The sequence below is a fragment of the Stegodyphus dumicola genome, chromosome 9 (assembly GCF_044657685.1).
Source record: "Stegodyphus dumicola isolate Sdum_Otavi_A_Nest chromosome 9, ASM4465768v1".
Classification (NCBI taxonomy): Eukaryota; Metazoa; Arthropoda; class Arachnida; order Araneae; family Eresidae; genus Stegodyphus; species Stegodyphus dumicola.
Window position 1 is genome coordinate 172,188,018 of NC_140776.1, and position 14,873 is coordinate 172,202,890.

At 33.4% G+C, this 14,873-nt stretch overlaps 1 protein-coding gene across 1 annotated transcript in view; it reads left to right on the forward strand.

Moving 5' to 3' along the window:
* LOC118195849 (uncharacterized) overlaps positions 1–14,873 on the forward strand; it is a 137,247-nt gene that overhangs the window by 7,100 nt on the left and 115,274 nt on the right. Inside the window, exon 2 of the mRNA XM_085823141.1 lies at positions 5,828–5,953. Within this exon, the coding sequence (XP_085679267.1) occupies positions 5,911–5,953 (43 nt within the window). The 5' untranslated portion in view covers positions 5,828–5,910. The remainder of the gene's footprint in view (positions 1–5,827; positions 5,954–14,873) is intronic.

Below are 14,873 nucleotides of genomic sequence, written 5' to 3' on the forward strand. Positions count from 1 at the left end.
TCAAAAATTCTTTAAAGTTTTACAAAATATAAAATCGATCATAATTCCAAATTCCAAATTTGGTCTTCCACAGGCCCATAATCGTAGGAGGATTACGTCCTTCAAAATTCGATGCCTCTAGGTATCGTTGTTTTATAATAAGCGAGAAATATACATACCTTTATGCATATTTTTCATTATTTAATTTCTTTAAATATAACACAGGGCGATAATAATTTGTGGCAACAGTTTGAAAAAAAATTCGCTGTTTGTAGTGAATCGACGCAAAATCGCAAAACGATAAACAGTAGTCTTTCAGGGACAAAACCCCTTTAGACTAAAAACTTTCTGCTTGGAATTTTTTTTTATTTGCAACTATATTTTCGAAAGTATAAGTTATCATCTGCTACTTGACAGTATTGTTTTCCTGTAAAATATCGCTTTTAAAGAAGTAATGGATGGAAGGCTATGTATGTGTGCTTTCCGAAAAAATTTATTCTTATCCGGTTATTAAAAAAAGTTCTGAAATCTTCTGAAAGTTCTGCAATAAAAGCAGATCTATTTATTATCATTAGAGAGGAGGAAAAAAATCATAAAACACAGTTCAATGAATCTAAAGAAAGTTTTTTAAAGGGTTTTATGATTGCTGCTGGTTTCTCATATAACAGCAAATTGAATGCAAAAAGAGTGAAGAGAAATGTTAAGATCATTTCCACATATTATACAAAAACATATCTTATACCCAGTTTTCAAATACGAAACACCACCTCTTCAAACACAGTATGATCAATCAGTAGAACTACATCAAGACAAAGCAAGCAACGACACGTCAAAAATCTACCGTTCATTTTCTAGAAAAAAATGGAACAAGAAACGGGTCTCAAGGTCATCATGCCCTTCATTCACATTCCTCCTAACACTCCTTATCTATCACCAATGTATTTTGGACATCAATCACCCTTCACTCCCATTCCTCTTAAAATCTCCTTATCTATCACCAATGTACTAATTTCAGAAATCAAACAACAAAAATCAGCGTTATATTTTCAAACTTTCACAGGACTAGTTTCGATGGTTTTACCGAACCAACATCCTCAGCTGCAAAAAGATATAATGATCAGATAAGAAAGCCTGGATAGAAAATAAGCTAGTGGCGCCATCTGTTGATGAAACCAGAACTAAAACATAATTTCTTTAAAGGTCGAAGGCAAAGATGGATTGTAATTAGGATCGTTAACTAGAACAGAAAGATTATTTTGAATGTTAAATGCCTTTAGAAAATCCAGTTCTCCAATGGAAGATGTTTTTTAAATAATTTTGGCAGCAGAAAAATTGAAAGTGTGATTTTCGGACCAATAATGTTTGGGCAACAGAAAACTTCTGTGTTTTCTTTTTCCTAACATATGCCTCCTGTTCCTTGACGCGAAATTTTAAGGCTCTTTTAGTTTGGCCAATGTAAATTAAACCACACTGGCAAGGAATCCTATAAATACCCCAGGAATTCATACCCGGAATTAGATCCTTGGGTATGGAACTCGGAATTTTATTGATGGGAGAATAAACGACCCGAAAGTTCAATTTCTGCAAAATACGTGCAACTTTATAGCTAACTGGTGGAAAGAAGGGAATGACAACAGAATTTTTATAATCTCCTAAAACAAGAGTGTGCCTTTTAGTGTGTTGAGATGAGAAATTTTTAACTGCTTGCTTGCGCTTTTGCAGCTGACGATGGTGGTTCGGTAAAACCATCGAAACTAGTCCTGTGAAAGTTTTAAAATATAACGCTGATTTTTGTTGTTTGACTTCTGAATTAGTATCTGTTCGACGTGTTATTGTGTCTTAATTTTCACATAACCTCCTAAGACTTTGGAAAGCTGTTTGGGAGCAATAGGATAGATAACATACCTCTTCTGATGCTACAAAAGGCTTTATTATCCTAAAAATCACGGTGTATAAAGATAGTCAAGATTAAGGGTTATCAAATAAAATATTTAAAACATAAGATTTTTAAGGTAAAATATTTCTGTAATTACAATGAAAATAGCCTTTAAAAAAATCTGAAAGGTTTCAGATTTTAAATTGCGTCCAAAAGGGCGTTTTTTAAAGTTTTGTGTGTTACCTTATTTATTAAATATCATGTTCTTTGCATTTAAACCATAAAATTCAGTTCAACAGCAATATCGCAAAATAATTTTAAAATAAGCATATCCTTAGAATTTCCGATACACAGTCTAGCGCGCTGGAGATAAAAATGTTTTTTCTGTACAACGTTGTCATGGCTCGTTTTGGAATCCTTGAATTTGTTAATCAAAAATTCGTTGAAGTGTTACAAAATATCAAATCAATAATAAAACAAATTACAAATTCAAATGAGGGTTTCCACATGTCCATATTCTATGGAAGATTACGTTATTCAAAGTTTGATGTCTCTAGGTACCGTTATTTATTTTGGAATATAAAGTGTTAGGTTTATTTTAGCATCCATCTCACAAGCGTTCTCCTCGTACCTTGAGCAGAAGCTCTACTTATACATATTCTTAAGGACTGTATGTAATATGACAGATTTATGAGTTTGGCGATTTGGCGGGCGCCAACAAGTTAATATATTTTATACTAAAGAAAGGATTTCGCCAAAATTTAGGAACAGGGATGCAATTTAGGTAGAGAATCGCCAACACGTTACTAAGCAATATTAATAGAATTTAATTTAATCAATTGATTTAAAAATATCATTACATACATTTATGTAGATTATTCATTATTTAATTCTTTTAGATATAATACAGGGCGATAATATTTGGTGGCAACAATTTGAAACGTGAAACAGCGTAGAAAGTGAATCAACGCAAAATGCCAACACGAAATTAATAGTCCTTCTGAGCAAATTGCCCCTTTGGACTAAAAATTATGAACAGCCTTTGTAGTTTTCAACAGTTACCCAAAAGGATTTGTTAAGGTTTGTTATGCTCTCACTGAAAACTTAGTTTGCTCTTGCAGTCACTCCTGCTTATCCATATTTAGCTTTATATTAAGCATAGTTTCCTTGATGTTTACGCGATATAAAGTTCAACAGGAAAATCCAAACAAATTTAAAAGCAACATAGCAGTATACATTTAGAACTCCCGATAGAGTGTTGGTACAATATTTTCTGTTTTTTTTTTTTTTTTTTTTTTTTTTTTTTCAGTTCACCCTACCAATGTTCAGTTTTTTATTAAGATGGCTTCACAAAACTTTTTATGTTTTTTTTTATTATTAACGTTTCGTGTATTTACTTTATTTATTAAGTATCACTTTCTCGGCGCTTACATAAATTCCATTCAAGAATAAAATCACAAAATATTCAAAAACAGCATAACTTCAGAATTTCCGCTAGATAGTTTCTCGCGCTGGATATAAAAATGTTTTATTCCGTACAGTGTTGCCACTGCTCGCTTTCAAATTTTGGATTTTTTTTAACCAAAAATTCCTTTAAGTTTTACAAAACATGAAATACATAATAAAAAAACTTATAACGTTATTCTATCAAAATATTCAATATTTTTAAATAGCTGTATCATGAACAAAACGCATTTTTATTATTTAAGTTCGAAATCCATGCAATTCATAAGCAGAAAACAAAAATTCTTAAAAACAGCATTTACTGCTTTCAATAAGCTTAGTTTGTTAATCTGCAGCAGACAGATTCATTTGGATAGATAAATATGCATTTTACAGAATGGCAACAGACTCCAATGAAAAGTGAATGTACGCATTTTTAGTAATTCGAAGCAAAATCTCACTTCGAGACTAATATCCCTTTTGGGATAAAAAACACTTTCTCTAAATTTAAATTGAAATTCTCAGTTTCTGGATATAATTAATTTTTCTTGATATAATTAACCTCCATCTTTAATTGTTCAAAGATGCACAGTTATTTTAAGCAAACTACTATTATGTTTCACTAGGAAGATATCGAGGCACTGAAGTAAGAAACTAACGAAACATTTATGAAACTAAAGAATTTGACGAGTTTTACCCATGGCTGGATGTAGAAATCTCAAATTATTTATGGATGAAAGGATTTGATGAATTTTGCCTATGGCTGATTTATTTGTCAGTCAGAATGTCAAGTTCATCTTTCGAGCTACCTTCTTTTTAAATTCCGACTATTAGCTCACACTTTCCCTATAGCTTGTTCAAATTTTCAATCGTTAATAAAATACTTTTTATTCATTCACTCAAGGTCAAATACATTTTGTTAAACTTGTAGTGGATGACACTTGATGTTAATACAGTTTATTCACATATTAAACTAAATTCTTACTTATTTATTCCTGTTTATCGGAACTAAAGATATGCTGTTTTTTACTTCCTTGTACGAAGTAAAAAAGGAAGTATTGTAATCGCGAAAAAATTCGGGTATCATATTTCAACGAAAATATCGATTTTGTACGTTATCCAGTGCAATTTAATGATGTTTTTGAGTGACATCCGCAAGTAAGAACAGAATAAAGGACACTTTTCCCCAAAAAAATTATAAAACTTATTTTAAATGAATTTTAAAGAGAATTTTTCGTGGCGTCTGTGCGTACGTATGTGCGTACGTACGTACGTATCTCGCATAACTCAAAAACGAGTTTCAGGCAGCATATTTCAACGAAAATATCCATTTTGACCGCTATCGAATGCAATTTAACGATGTTTTTGCGTGATATCTGTACGTAAGAACAGAATAAGAGACACGTTTCCTCCAAAAAAATTATAAAACTGCTTTAAAATGAATTCTAAAGGGAATTTTTCGTGGCGTCTGTACGAACGTATGTACGTACGTACGTATCTCACATAACTCAAAAACGAGTATCCTCAGAACGTTGAAATTTTGTATATAGGACTGCTATAACATGTAGATGTGCACCTCGTACTTTGGTTGCAATCGGCTGCACCAAACATATATAAATATCAAAACCGTGAAAAACAACCTTATATTTAGCGTAGGTATAATGAAACACTCAATCGATTTCGAGGGCAGCTAAAGGTCCCTCCTCATCAGGAGAAAGAAATACATAGAAAGAAGAAAATAGGAATCACAGAAACACGTGGTGCTTATCAGCACTGCACGTCGTTGCTGATAAGCACCACGTGTTTCTGTGATTCCTATTTTCTTCTTTCTATGTATTTCTTTCTCCTGATGAGGAGGGACCTTTAGCTGCCCTCGAAATCGATTGAGTGTTTCATTATACCTACGCTAAATATAAGGTTGTTTTTCACGGTTTTGATTGTCACATTAGCGTGTTTCTCTTCTAGTCTATATATAAATATATTTATATATGTATATCCACTCTGTTACCCGTCTCATCTCAGTTTCTTTATGCTTATGTGTTTGTAAATTGTGCATTTTTTACTTTAAAAATGACTGAATTATGTTGTTACTATCTTCCGGTTAAGGTTTTCATGCCTTTAGTGAATCTGCATTCAATATTTGTGGAGCTATCAGCAATTTTAAAGTTGTTCAAGTGCAGCTAAGCCTAATGAATTTTGCGATGGCGGACATGTTTGTTTACATTTTAAACTTGGCGCAATAGCGGATTTGTTGCCAATCTAGAGAAACTAAGCTTCGCAACAACAGAGACAACGCCTTCATTTATTATTGCGAATTAAATCATGCTTAATCCATTCTGGAACTTATTCGAGGAAATAAGTGTTTCAGATTTACTTTGTTATTTTTAATATAGATATTTTGAGTTTTTATGTATTTTTGGGAGTGAGAATTTTTTAAATAATGTAAAGAATTGAGTAATAATTATAACTTATTTTGCCATTTATTATTAGATGAAATTTACAACTTTAACTGGGGATTTTCTTTTACAGGTTTGCGCTGAACGCATTCAAAATTAATTAGCAATTTTCTTTTCCCTGCGTTGGTCATCGTCACAGAACATTCATCCAAGATAATGGGTTTTTTCGATGAATTCAGGGAAGCCATGTATGATGGAGGTAAGTGAATCTCTGAACTAAACTACTAACTTAAATGTAAAATCTACTCATTTAAAAAAAAAAAAAAAAAAAAAAAAAAAAAAAAAAAAAAAAACCTTCAGCACAATAATTTCTTAAAGTAAGATCTTAAAATTAAATTCTACGCAGTCCGTAATGAAACAGATCTAACTCCAAATCAATATTTATAAAAACATGTAGGTGTTAACAGTCAAAATGCCTTTAATTTTACTACGTGGAATATTCAGATTTTCACTTATTGAAAGTTACCTATCGACGATGAACTTTTTAACACAAGAATCATTAATACTCCAGTCGAAAAATAAAATAAAGATACTGTAATAGTATCCTTCCAATAACATACAAATTACATTGCATATAACGGCATATGTATATAATTTAACGATATATAACGGCATATGTATATAATTTAACGATATATAACGGCATATATGTAACTTTAACCGTATATCCCTTATAGTTATTTTGAGAAATGGAAGGTACTAAAGATTTCTCGGCAGGCGGGGAGAACTATACTAACCACCCCTGGAAAGAGCCCCATTTCTCAGTTTTTCGTTCAGAATTGGCTTCGAAGTATTGAGAATATTGCGCGCATTGCCTTTTATTTACGCTTTGCACTGCGTTTTATTTAACATTCTTAGTAGTTTGAAGTGTAACTTCTGATTGTACTCTGGAATACTGATAATAGCTGTACAAGTGTTTTTGCATAAAGCTTTAGAATTGTCAAGTTTTCTTTCGGTAAAAATTAATTTCATTGGGCTATCATAGGTTCTCTGCGTATTCAATGTATTACAATCCCGTACGCACGCAACAATAATAATTTACCAATTAACTATAGTTTGTTTAGAAGTTACTTCTCTGATTTTTTACAAAACCTCGAATTCACTAATATCGATTGGATTACAAAATATGCAGCAGAGGATATGAACTAAACGTTCTGGAATCACATACGGAATCAGCAAAAGCATATTTAATTAACTGTCATCTTTTAAGGGGACTCATACACCTTAAACCCCTCATGATCTTCGAATATGTGACTATTGCAAGAATTGGGATATTTTATTTATTTTAAAAGCAATTACTGCCAACTTTTTACAGCTGACTTCATGATATAGCTGCTTTGAAAACTAGTAACCAGAAAGTGTGTGTTGCCACAAATATTTTTGTAATTTAATCTTCTTTGTGACAAAATATTTTGCCATATATCCACCTTGCGCGCATGATATTTTAAAAATGGCTAATGGTACATACTTGAAATTGGATGGAATTCTTTATATGGGCACTATTTTCTAACTGAACCAACAATCTGATGAATATTGTACTGTTGAAAAATTTTATGGACGAAAACATTACAAATTTTTTTAATAAAATACATTTTATAAACTCAACTCAAAATAAAATAAAAATATAACATGAAATTTTTAGAATTTTAGGTTCACAGTAGTTTCCAGACGTTATAAAAGCTATATATTAAATATGGAATTAAATTATGCAACAGAATATTTTAAACTGTGCGCGCAAGGTGGAAACATGACGAAAAATGTTGTCACAAAGCGGATTAAATTATAAAAATATTTGTGGCAACACAAACTTTCTGATTACTATTTCAAAAAGCAGCTATATTATGTTGTCATCTGTAAAATGTTGGTAGTAATTGCTTTTAAAATAAATATGTTATCCCAATTCTTGCAACAGTCACCTATTCGAACATCTTATGGGTTTTAAGGTGTACGAGTCCCCTTAAGGAAGTATATATTTCACCAATTTTGTATTTGTATCTAAATGTTGTACAGAATAAGATACAACTAATGCAATGTGATTTAAAATCTCCCTGCTTTGGATTCAGATGTTTCCAGATGCAAGAGATATCCGGTTTCTATTTTTAAGCAGATGAAGTGAAAAATAAGAGGTGTCCCTTCCCGGGACTCGAACCTTTCGAATACACCCGAGTGTGCTACCGTTACACCCCGAATCCATGCAGAAAGGAGGGAGAAAATGCCTTATATACTCCACATTTTAAAGGGCAACTGGGGATTACGGAACCCCTTCGCCAAATTCTGGTGTTGAAAAATTATCGTCACCACCTTTGAGTTCGGGTGTCACTGTAAAGTCATAACGTTATTAAGAAGCAGGAGACAAGAAAAATGTGCAATGCCGTCGCCGGGACTCAAACCCGGACCTCTCGAATACGCGCCAAGTGTGTTAACCATTACACCACAAGGACATGTTGGAAAACGAGAGAAAATACATTATATATTCCCCTTTTAATAGGCGAATGGGAATTAGAGGATCCAATCACTAAATCCTGGTGATGAATAATCATCATCCACCACCTTTTAGTTTGGGTACCACTGTAAAGTCAAAGTTATTATGAAGCAAGAGCCGAAAAAATGTGCATTGCCCTCGCCCTAACTCGAACCTGGACCTCTCGAATACGCGCCGAGTATGTTAACTGTTACACCACGAATGTATGCTGGAAGAAAGGAGAAAATACCTTATAAAATCATTTCTGTCTAGCAAATTTGCTCCAGCAAAACAAAGCGTAGTCTCTTGGAGATTTTACAAAGAGAATCGGAGACGCGGCAAAAATTCAACATGGATCTTATATAAATTTGAAACGTAGCTCGGCGACCTGCACATTATTGCGCAGAATAACACAAGACGTGTTTTGGCGCAAAATAATTTTTGTGCAATCTTCGTAAATAGACTTCTGAATCACCAGTACGTAACTCTGCATGTATTTCCAAGGCAAATCTCAAAAATTAAAGTAAATTTGGGCAGCAATAAACATTACACTGTAAGAATTATTCTTTTAGACAGAAGATTAACTTTTTGAACGATGGGGCAGACTCATTTATGTTAGTATTCTGTCCTAAGGATATTCGTCATACATCACTAACCGTTTAAATAAACAAGTCATTTTTTAACTCGCAAAAGAACATAATTTTATTTACGCATACACGCTCAATCTCATCACGCTCATTGCGTGATAAATTTGCGTGATTATCACTGCATGGTAAATTTATCTCACCCGCTCTGAAAAGATAGAAAAAAATTTTTACTTTCAGGCAAAGAAACTTCAGAGGGTGGGTAAGGAAAATTTACCACGCCCACTTCACGTGCGTGAAACAATTTCTTTGACCCGAAGAAAAGATTTCTTTGCTTCGCTTCATTTCGCTTGCAAGGCAAAAGATTGCAAATGTGGAAACTATATTTTCGAATCAGATGTAGGTCTGTGGAGGTAACTAACTACAAATAAAATTATAATTTTTAATAATATTAACTCGAAGACTTGGTTGGTAATTTTTGCTCATATTTGGATTAATGAAGTCAATTTATGTAAAGTTCTCTTTTTTCTTTGCTGTGTTCTTTTTCTTTCTTATACCTGCCTCAGAATCTTTTATAAAGCAGGATATCGTCGATTTACGACTTCCTAATCCCAAGGATATTATTGGTGCTCCTGAGTTCTTGTTTTGTTCCAACGCTATTGGTCTCTTTTCATTCATACGACATCCACTCTCGAAACCTTGTTAGGCCCCACCAGCGATCGAGCAGTAAAATCGCTGAACACTGATAGTTTGGTGTAAGATTCGAATCCCGCGAAGGAACTGCCTGCATGGTCGTCTTTGCCGTAATTCCATAAACCAAACTCAAAACCTGTTATTGATCATTTTCTCCCCCGAAGAGACCAATAAAGTTTCAAACACTCGGACATGGATGGTCACTTTCAATAACACATTCCTTCTACTTTTATGGATAAATGTATTAGATTATTGGTGCTAGGATTAGTAAATGGGTATCCTTGCGAGCATTTATCGACCATACGGATTTTTTTCAATTTCACCTAAATTCAACAATTCAAATTTAATCACGCCATGTCTTTAAACTTAGTGAAAGTTTAGCAATTTTACAAAGTAAAAAAGCAGCCGACGCTAACGCGAATTTTTTTCCGAAAATATTCTATCTCGATTCCTGTCCTTCGTACTTGTGACCCCTTTGTATCCCGTTAGCGTAATGGCAAACCGCACATTGAGTTGATCAACGTTAACGAATTTCGTTTACTGCGCATGCTCAGCGGTGTACCGTTGGCGTGGCAAGAAGTGCTGGTGACTAAGCATAAGCAACCGTTACACAAGCCTGTTCATCATGTAGGTCTTATCGACTATTTACAATTACAATGCTACCGTAATTTATTTGTGCTCAATGCATTTGCTTCTGTTTCATTTCATTTTGGTTTATTTTGTTCATAAACATTATATTTAATATCAGTTATTTATAATAATTTCCTTGACTTTAATTCAGTAATTTAAACTGCGAACTGTTTACGCCCAGATAACAGAACCACACACCGTATTTGTCTTCTTTTAAAATTGTACCAAAGTCGTAATTACGCAAAATTCTCTTCTGGGCATGCGCAATATGTGAAATTCGCTTAGCATTGATCAACTGAATGTGCAGTTTGCCATTATGCATCCCGTTATAGAGTCGGCGGTAGTTTTGCACAAGTCGGTGAGTGCGTAATGATTGATGCCCCTCATCTTTTTGCAGATTAGTAGCTAACTCGAGCTGCCCAAATGGTGAAGTCGTTAGCAGAGGCGACTTCGAAACCGAAGAGCCCGGCTTCGAATCCAGGAGAAGGCATGGATGTAAATTTCTGTGTCCCCATAAGAGGTATGGGTGGCCACCTATTAGATGCCTCCATAATAAAATGACCAACACTTCTGGCCTTAGTAGTGGAGAAAGCCTAAAAATGGCTTCTGCTTGCCATTGAAACAAATTTTATGTGTACGCCACATGACTTCCTTGCGCAGATTGTTAAATTATACTCACTTCTTGCTGCATTTCATTTGAACGCATTTCCTCGGATTTCACTATAGATGTGTTTCTCATTCAGTTAATTCCGTTCTCAGTTCGCGGTGAGGCAAAAGTACATAAAAACTCAAAATATCTTCATTAAAAATTTAAAAATATAGAAAAAAAATAAAACAGAAAATACATTTAAAGCAATCAAAAAGGCAACTTTCGCAATTAGAATTAGAGATTAGAGTTTCTACGCAAAAACAAGCAGTTCGGCCAGCAGGCAACAAGGCAGATTTTTCGGTGCCCAAAAATGAAAGTTTAAGTTTGATCCTACTCTGCAAAAAGACGCTGAAGGTGTAGAAACTGAATTCACTAGTCTGCTGTTTCAAATGTAAATATGGCTGCTATGGTAAACAAAAATTAGGCTTAGGCGCACTTAAAGAACTTTTAAATTGTTGACAATTCTACAGTTATTGCACGTAGATTAAATAAAAGCATAAAAACTTTAACCGGAAGATAACTAGTGTTTTTAGCACTAACCGGTTCCGCCATATCATGAGAAGGCACTACCGGGTTGGAAATCATTCCGATCGTTGCGCCAGTAATCTAGCCGTGGTGGACTACATAATTCAATCATTTTCAAAGTAAGAAATATATGTTTATATACTTTTGGTGCAGCCAATTGCAACCAAAAAAGGAAGTGCAGAACTATATATTATAGCAGTCCCATATACAAAATCTCAACATTTTGAGGCTATTCGTTTTGAGTTATGGGAGATACATACATATATAATACGTTATGCGAGATACGTACATACCTACGTAACAATTTTTAATGAAGACGTTTTGAGATTTTACGTATTTTTGCTTCGTCGCGAAGTCAAATCTGAATTAATTCAATGAGAAAAATATATCTAATTAAATTTGCGGAAATACGTTTAAATGAAATGCAGGAAAATTGCGTATAATTTAATATTCCGTACAAGGAAGTCATGTGGTCATTGTCACATCAAATTTTTTTAAATATTTTTATTCAGTAAAAATAAATTGATATTTATAACAGAACTACTATGCATCAAACTTTAATATAATATATTAACTGGCGATATATTATGTAAGAACATAATATTTAGTAAATAAAGGTAACACACAAAACGTTAAAAAAAACGCCCCTTTAGACATAATTTAAAATCTGAAACCTTTCAGATGTTTTTTTGTTTAAACTTTGTTTTATTTGTTGTGATAAGAATAAATTTTTGTCACTGGTCATTGGAGTTCTGCATTCAATTTATTACTAACCCGTAAGCACGCGATAATACATTTTAATGTTCTAATTTTCGTTGTTTATAGTATAGTTTTATAATAAAATTTTAAAATATTTGTACTTTTTCCTGTTATTAATTAAAGATATTTCTAATGTCATGTATGTGGTACAGAATAATTGCTTGCATGCCACTTAACAAGGAGTTTATTATGATTTTTTTAAAGTTTTATCCCGCGCCCTGAAACTGTATTGTTAGAACATCCGGCATAGTTTAGGTCAGAAACACGTGTCTCAAACGCACGTGCATTCCGACCAAGTACGCACCAAAAGAAGTTCCAGGTCATTAAGTTTTTCTAGAGTTATAACGTAATATGTAATTGAAGATATCAAGAATCCTAAAAAGATGCAGATTATCGCTGAAGCGTGAACATGAATTAAATCGCCCAGATCTCTACTACTAGCGAAGCTGGTTGTTTTAAGGTATTAGTAAAAGAACGTATTTAAGAATAGGTTGCGCCATAGATGTTAAGAATAAGTTAAGATGACGAACTTGTGAATGGAAAGAGTTGAAAAATGAATAACACACATAAGACATTTCAGCTGCAAATTCGCAGGTTTTCCAATGGTAGCAAAAGAAAACAAATAAAAACTATTTTACATTATATAAGTTAAATCAAGGTTTCTTAAACTTTTTCTCAGTCGCGACCCCTTTTCCACTGAGATTTTTTTTCGCGACCCTAGGACCCCATAATATTTACGAAAGTTTTGTGGGATCCCATAAGTATTGCGCAAATCCGACACAAGCATGAGTGAACTGTTAATTTTTTCACTTGTACTGTAATATATTATTGCAGTTTTAGGTCATTAACTTTAATTTATAACTTTAAGACATAGAACAATGTGAAAATTTTAAATAAATAACAGACGAAATGACAGCGTCACGTGCAAAGCAAGGGAAATGAACGTTTCTATTATAAAAAGAATGCGTCGAAATGATTTCCTTTTTCCTTTGCCTGTGTTCTTTAATCATCTATTTTCAGATACATGGTGTAAAAACATTTGGTAATTATTATAATAAGTTAAAGAAATATCAAAACTGATAAAGTTTTGGCGACCCCCCTGCGGCAGGTCCCGTAAACCCTATGGGGATCGCGACCTACGGTTAAGATACTCTGAGTTAAATCAACAACAAAGTTTTCACCTCATGATGTTACAGGAAAACGAGCACAAAATTAGATATAGACCGCAAATCCACTTTTATTTTTAGAAATATGTATTTTTATTGAGAAATTATTTTTTCTTAGAAAAATAAGTTCGGCTATATGGTTTTTAAGGTAGTTCGCCTGCCGTCGTGGTGTAATGGTCAGCACGCTCGGTAAAAAAAAGGGGGGGGAGTATATAAAGCATTTCTCCCTTTATACTCGTACAATTACGAAATATCTATTATTAAAATGTTAAATGCGCGTGTTCCTGTATTTTAATTTTTCCTGCGTAGCTTTCTCTTCATATAAGGCTCGTGCTGCATTGCACGGTAATATAAGACAATTTTAATTAATTCTATTTAAAAATAGCTAAATCAATACAAAAACCGTAACAATGTTATGAAAACTGTGGTAAAGTGTAAGAATAATTTAATAAATGCAGGATGTTAAAACAATAATGTAAAAAGGAACACTAATTTGCTTTTGAAGAACAGAAATTTGAGTAGGTTTCCTTTAAAATAAAGAGATTTTCCTTAATATTATTGCCAATTCTAAGTTTAAATTTGTAAAGTTTACGTTTATTTTCTAACAAGTTGTATTATGTTAGGCTTCTTTCTTATCTTCCTCATTTCCATTTTCCTCCCAGAAAGTTATTTCCAGCTCGCGTTATATATAAACTAGAAAGCACGGCGGTCATACGAAATGACCGCTGTTCTAGATATTATAAATTGTAATTAAAATAATTTGTGCAAAGGTGTCTGCTAATTCAAACTGAATTACCCAGAGCAGGCGGCGAGGACGCCCCTTTGCTTACTGCCCCACGAGCTTGCTTATGCTTAAAGAAGCGTGCAATGAAGGAAACCACTGGCGGTACATTTCTTAAGAGCCACCGCTAGCTCAATCAATAAAGGTGATTTAAATAACAAAATGTTAATTCGCATGTCAAAGATTTCTTTGTACACAACATTTCTTGTGTAGATCTTTCCATCATTTTTAAGCTCGCCTTGAAGAGGACCGTCCATTATTTTTAATTTTATGTCTGTTCTTTCACAAACTCTTGAACAGGCAACATAAAGTTGACCGTATCCAAATGCAGGCTCAGGTAAAAAAAATGCCAACACGCTTAAGACTTATTGATGGTCATAGCAAAGGCAAGTTTTACAGGAAATTGTCTACGTCTCAATTGAATCGGCAACCCTGTGACTTGGTAACTTCACCCCATTGGCTAGTACAGTTACGCAAACAACCAATAAACTATCGGAGACACTTAACAGACACTTAAGCCGCATATAATAAAGATATTTATTTATTTCATTTTATTTGTTTTTTCATCGTTACCAGTTTTTGCCGGTCGCATATCTCCGAATTCTATTATGCAGAGATGTTAAATTTATTTATTAAATGCTAAATGCACGTGCTCTTGTATTTTTAATTTTTCCGGCTTAGCTTTCTTATAATATTCATCACGCGTTCACTGCACGTGGAATAAAACAATTTACAGTTACGCAAGCAACCAATAAACTATCGGCGACAAACACTTAATCCGCATATACAAGATGAGGTAAATAATGTAATATAAATGAGAAAGAAAAGATCATTTAGAGTAAGGTTTTAGAGCAGGGATGGGCAAACGTTT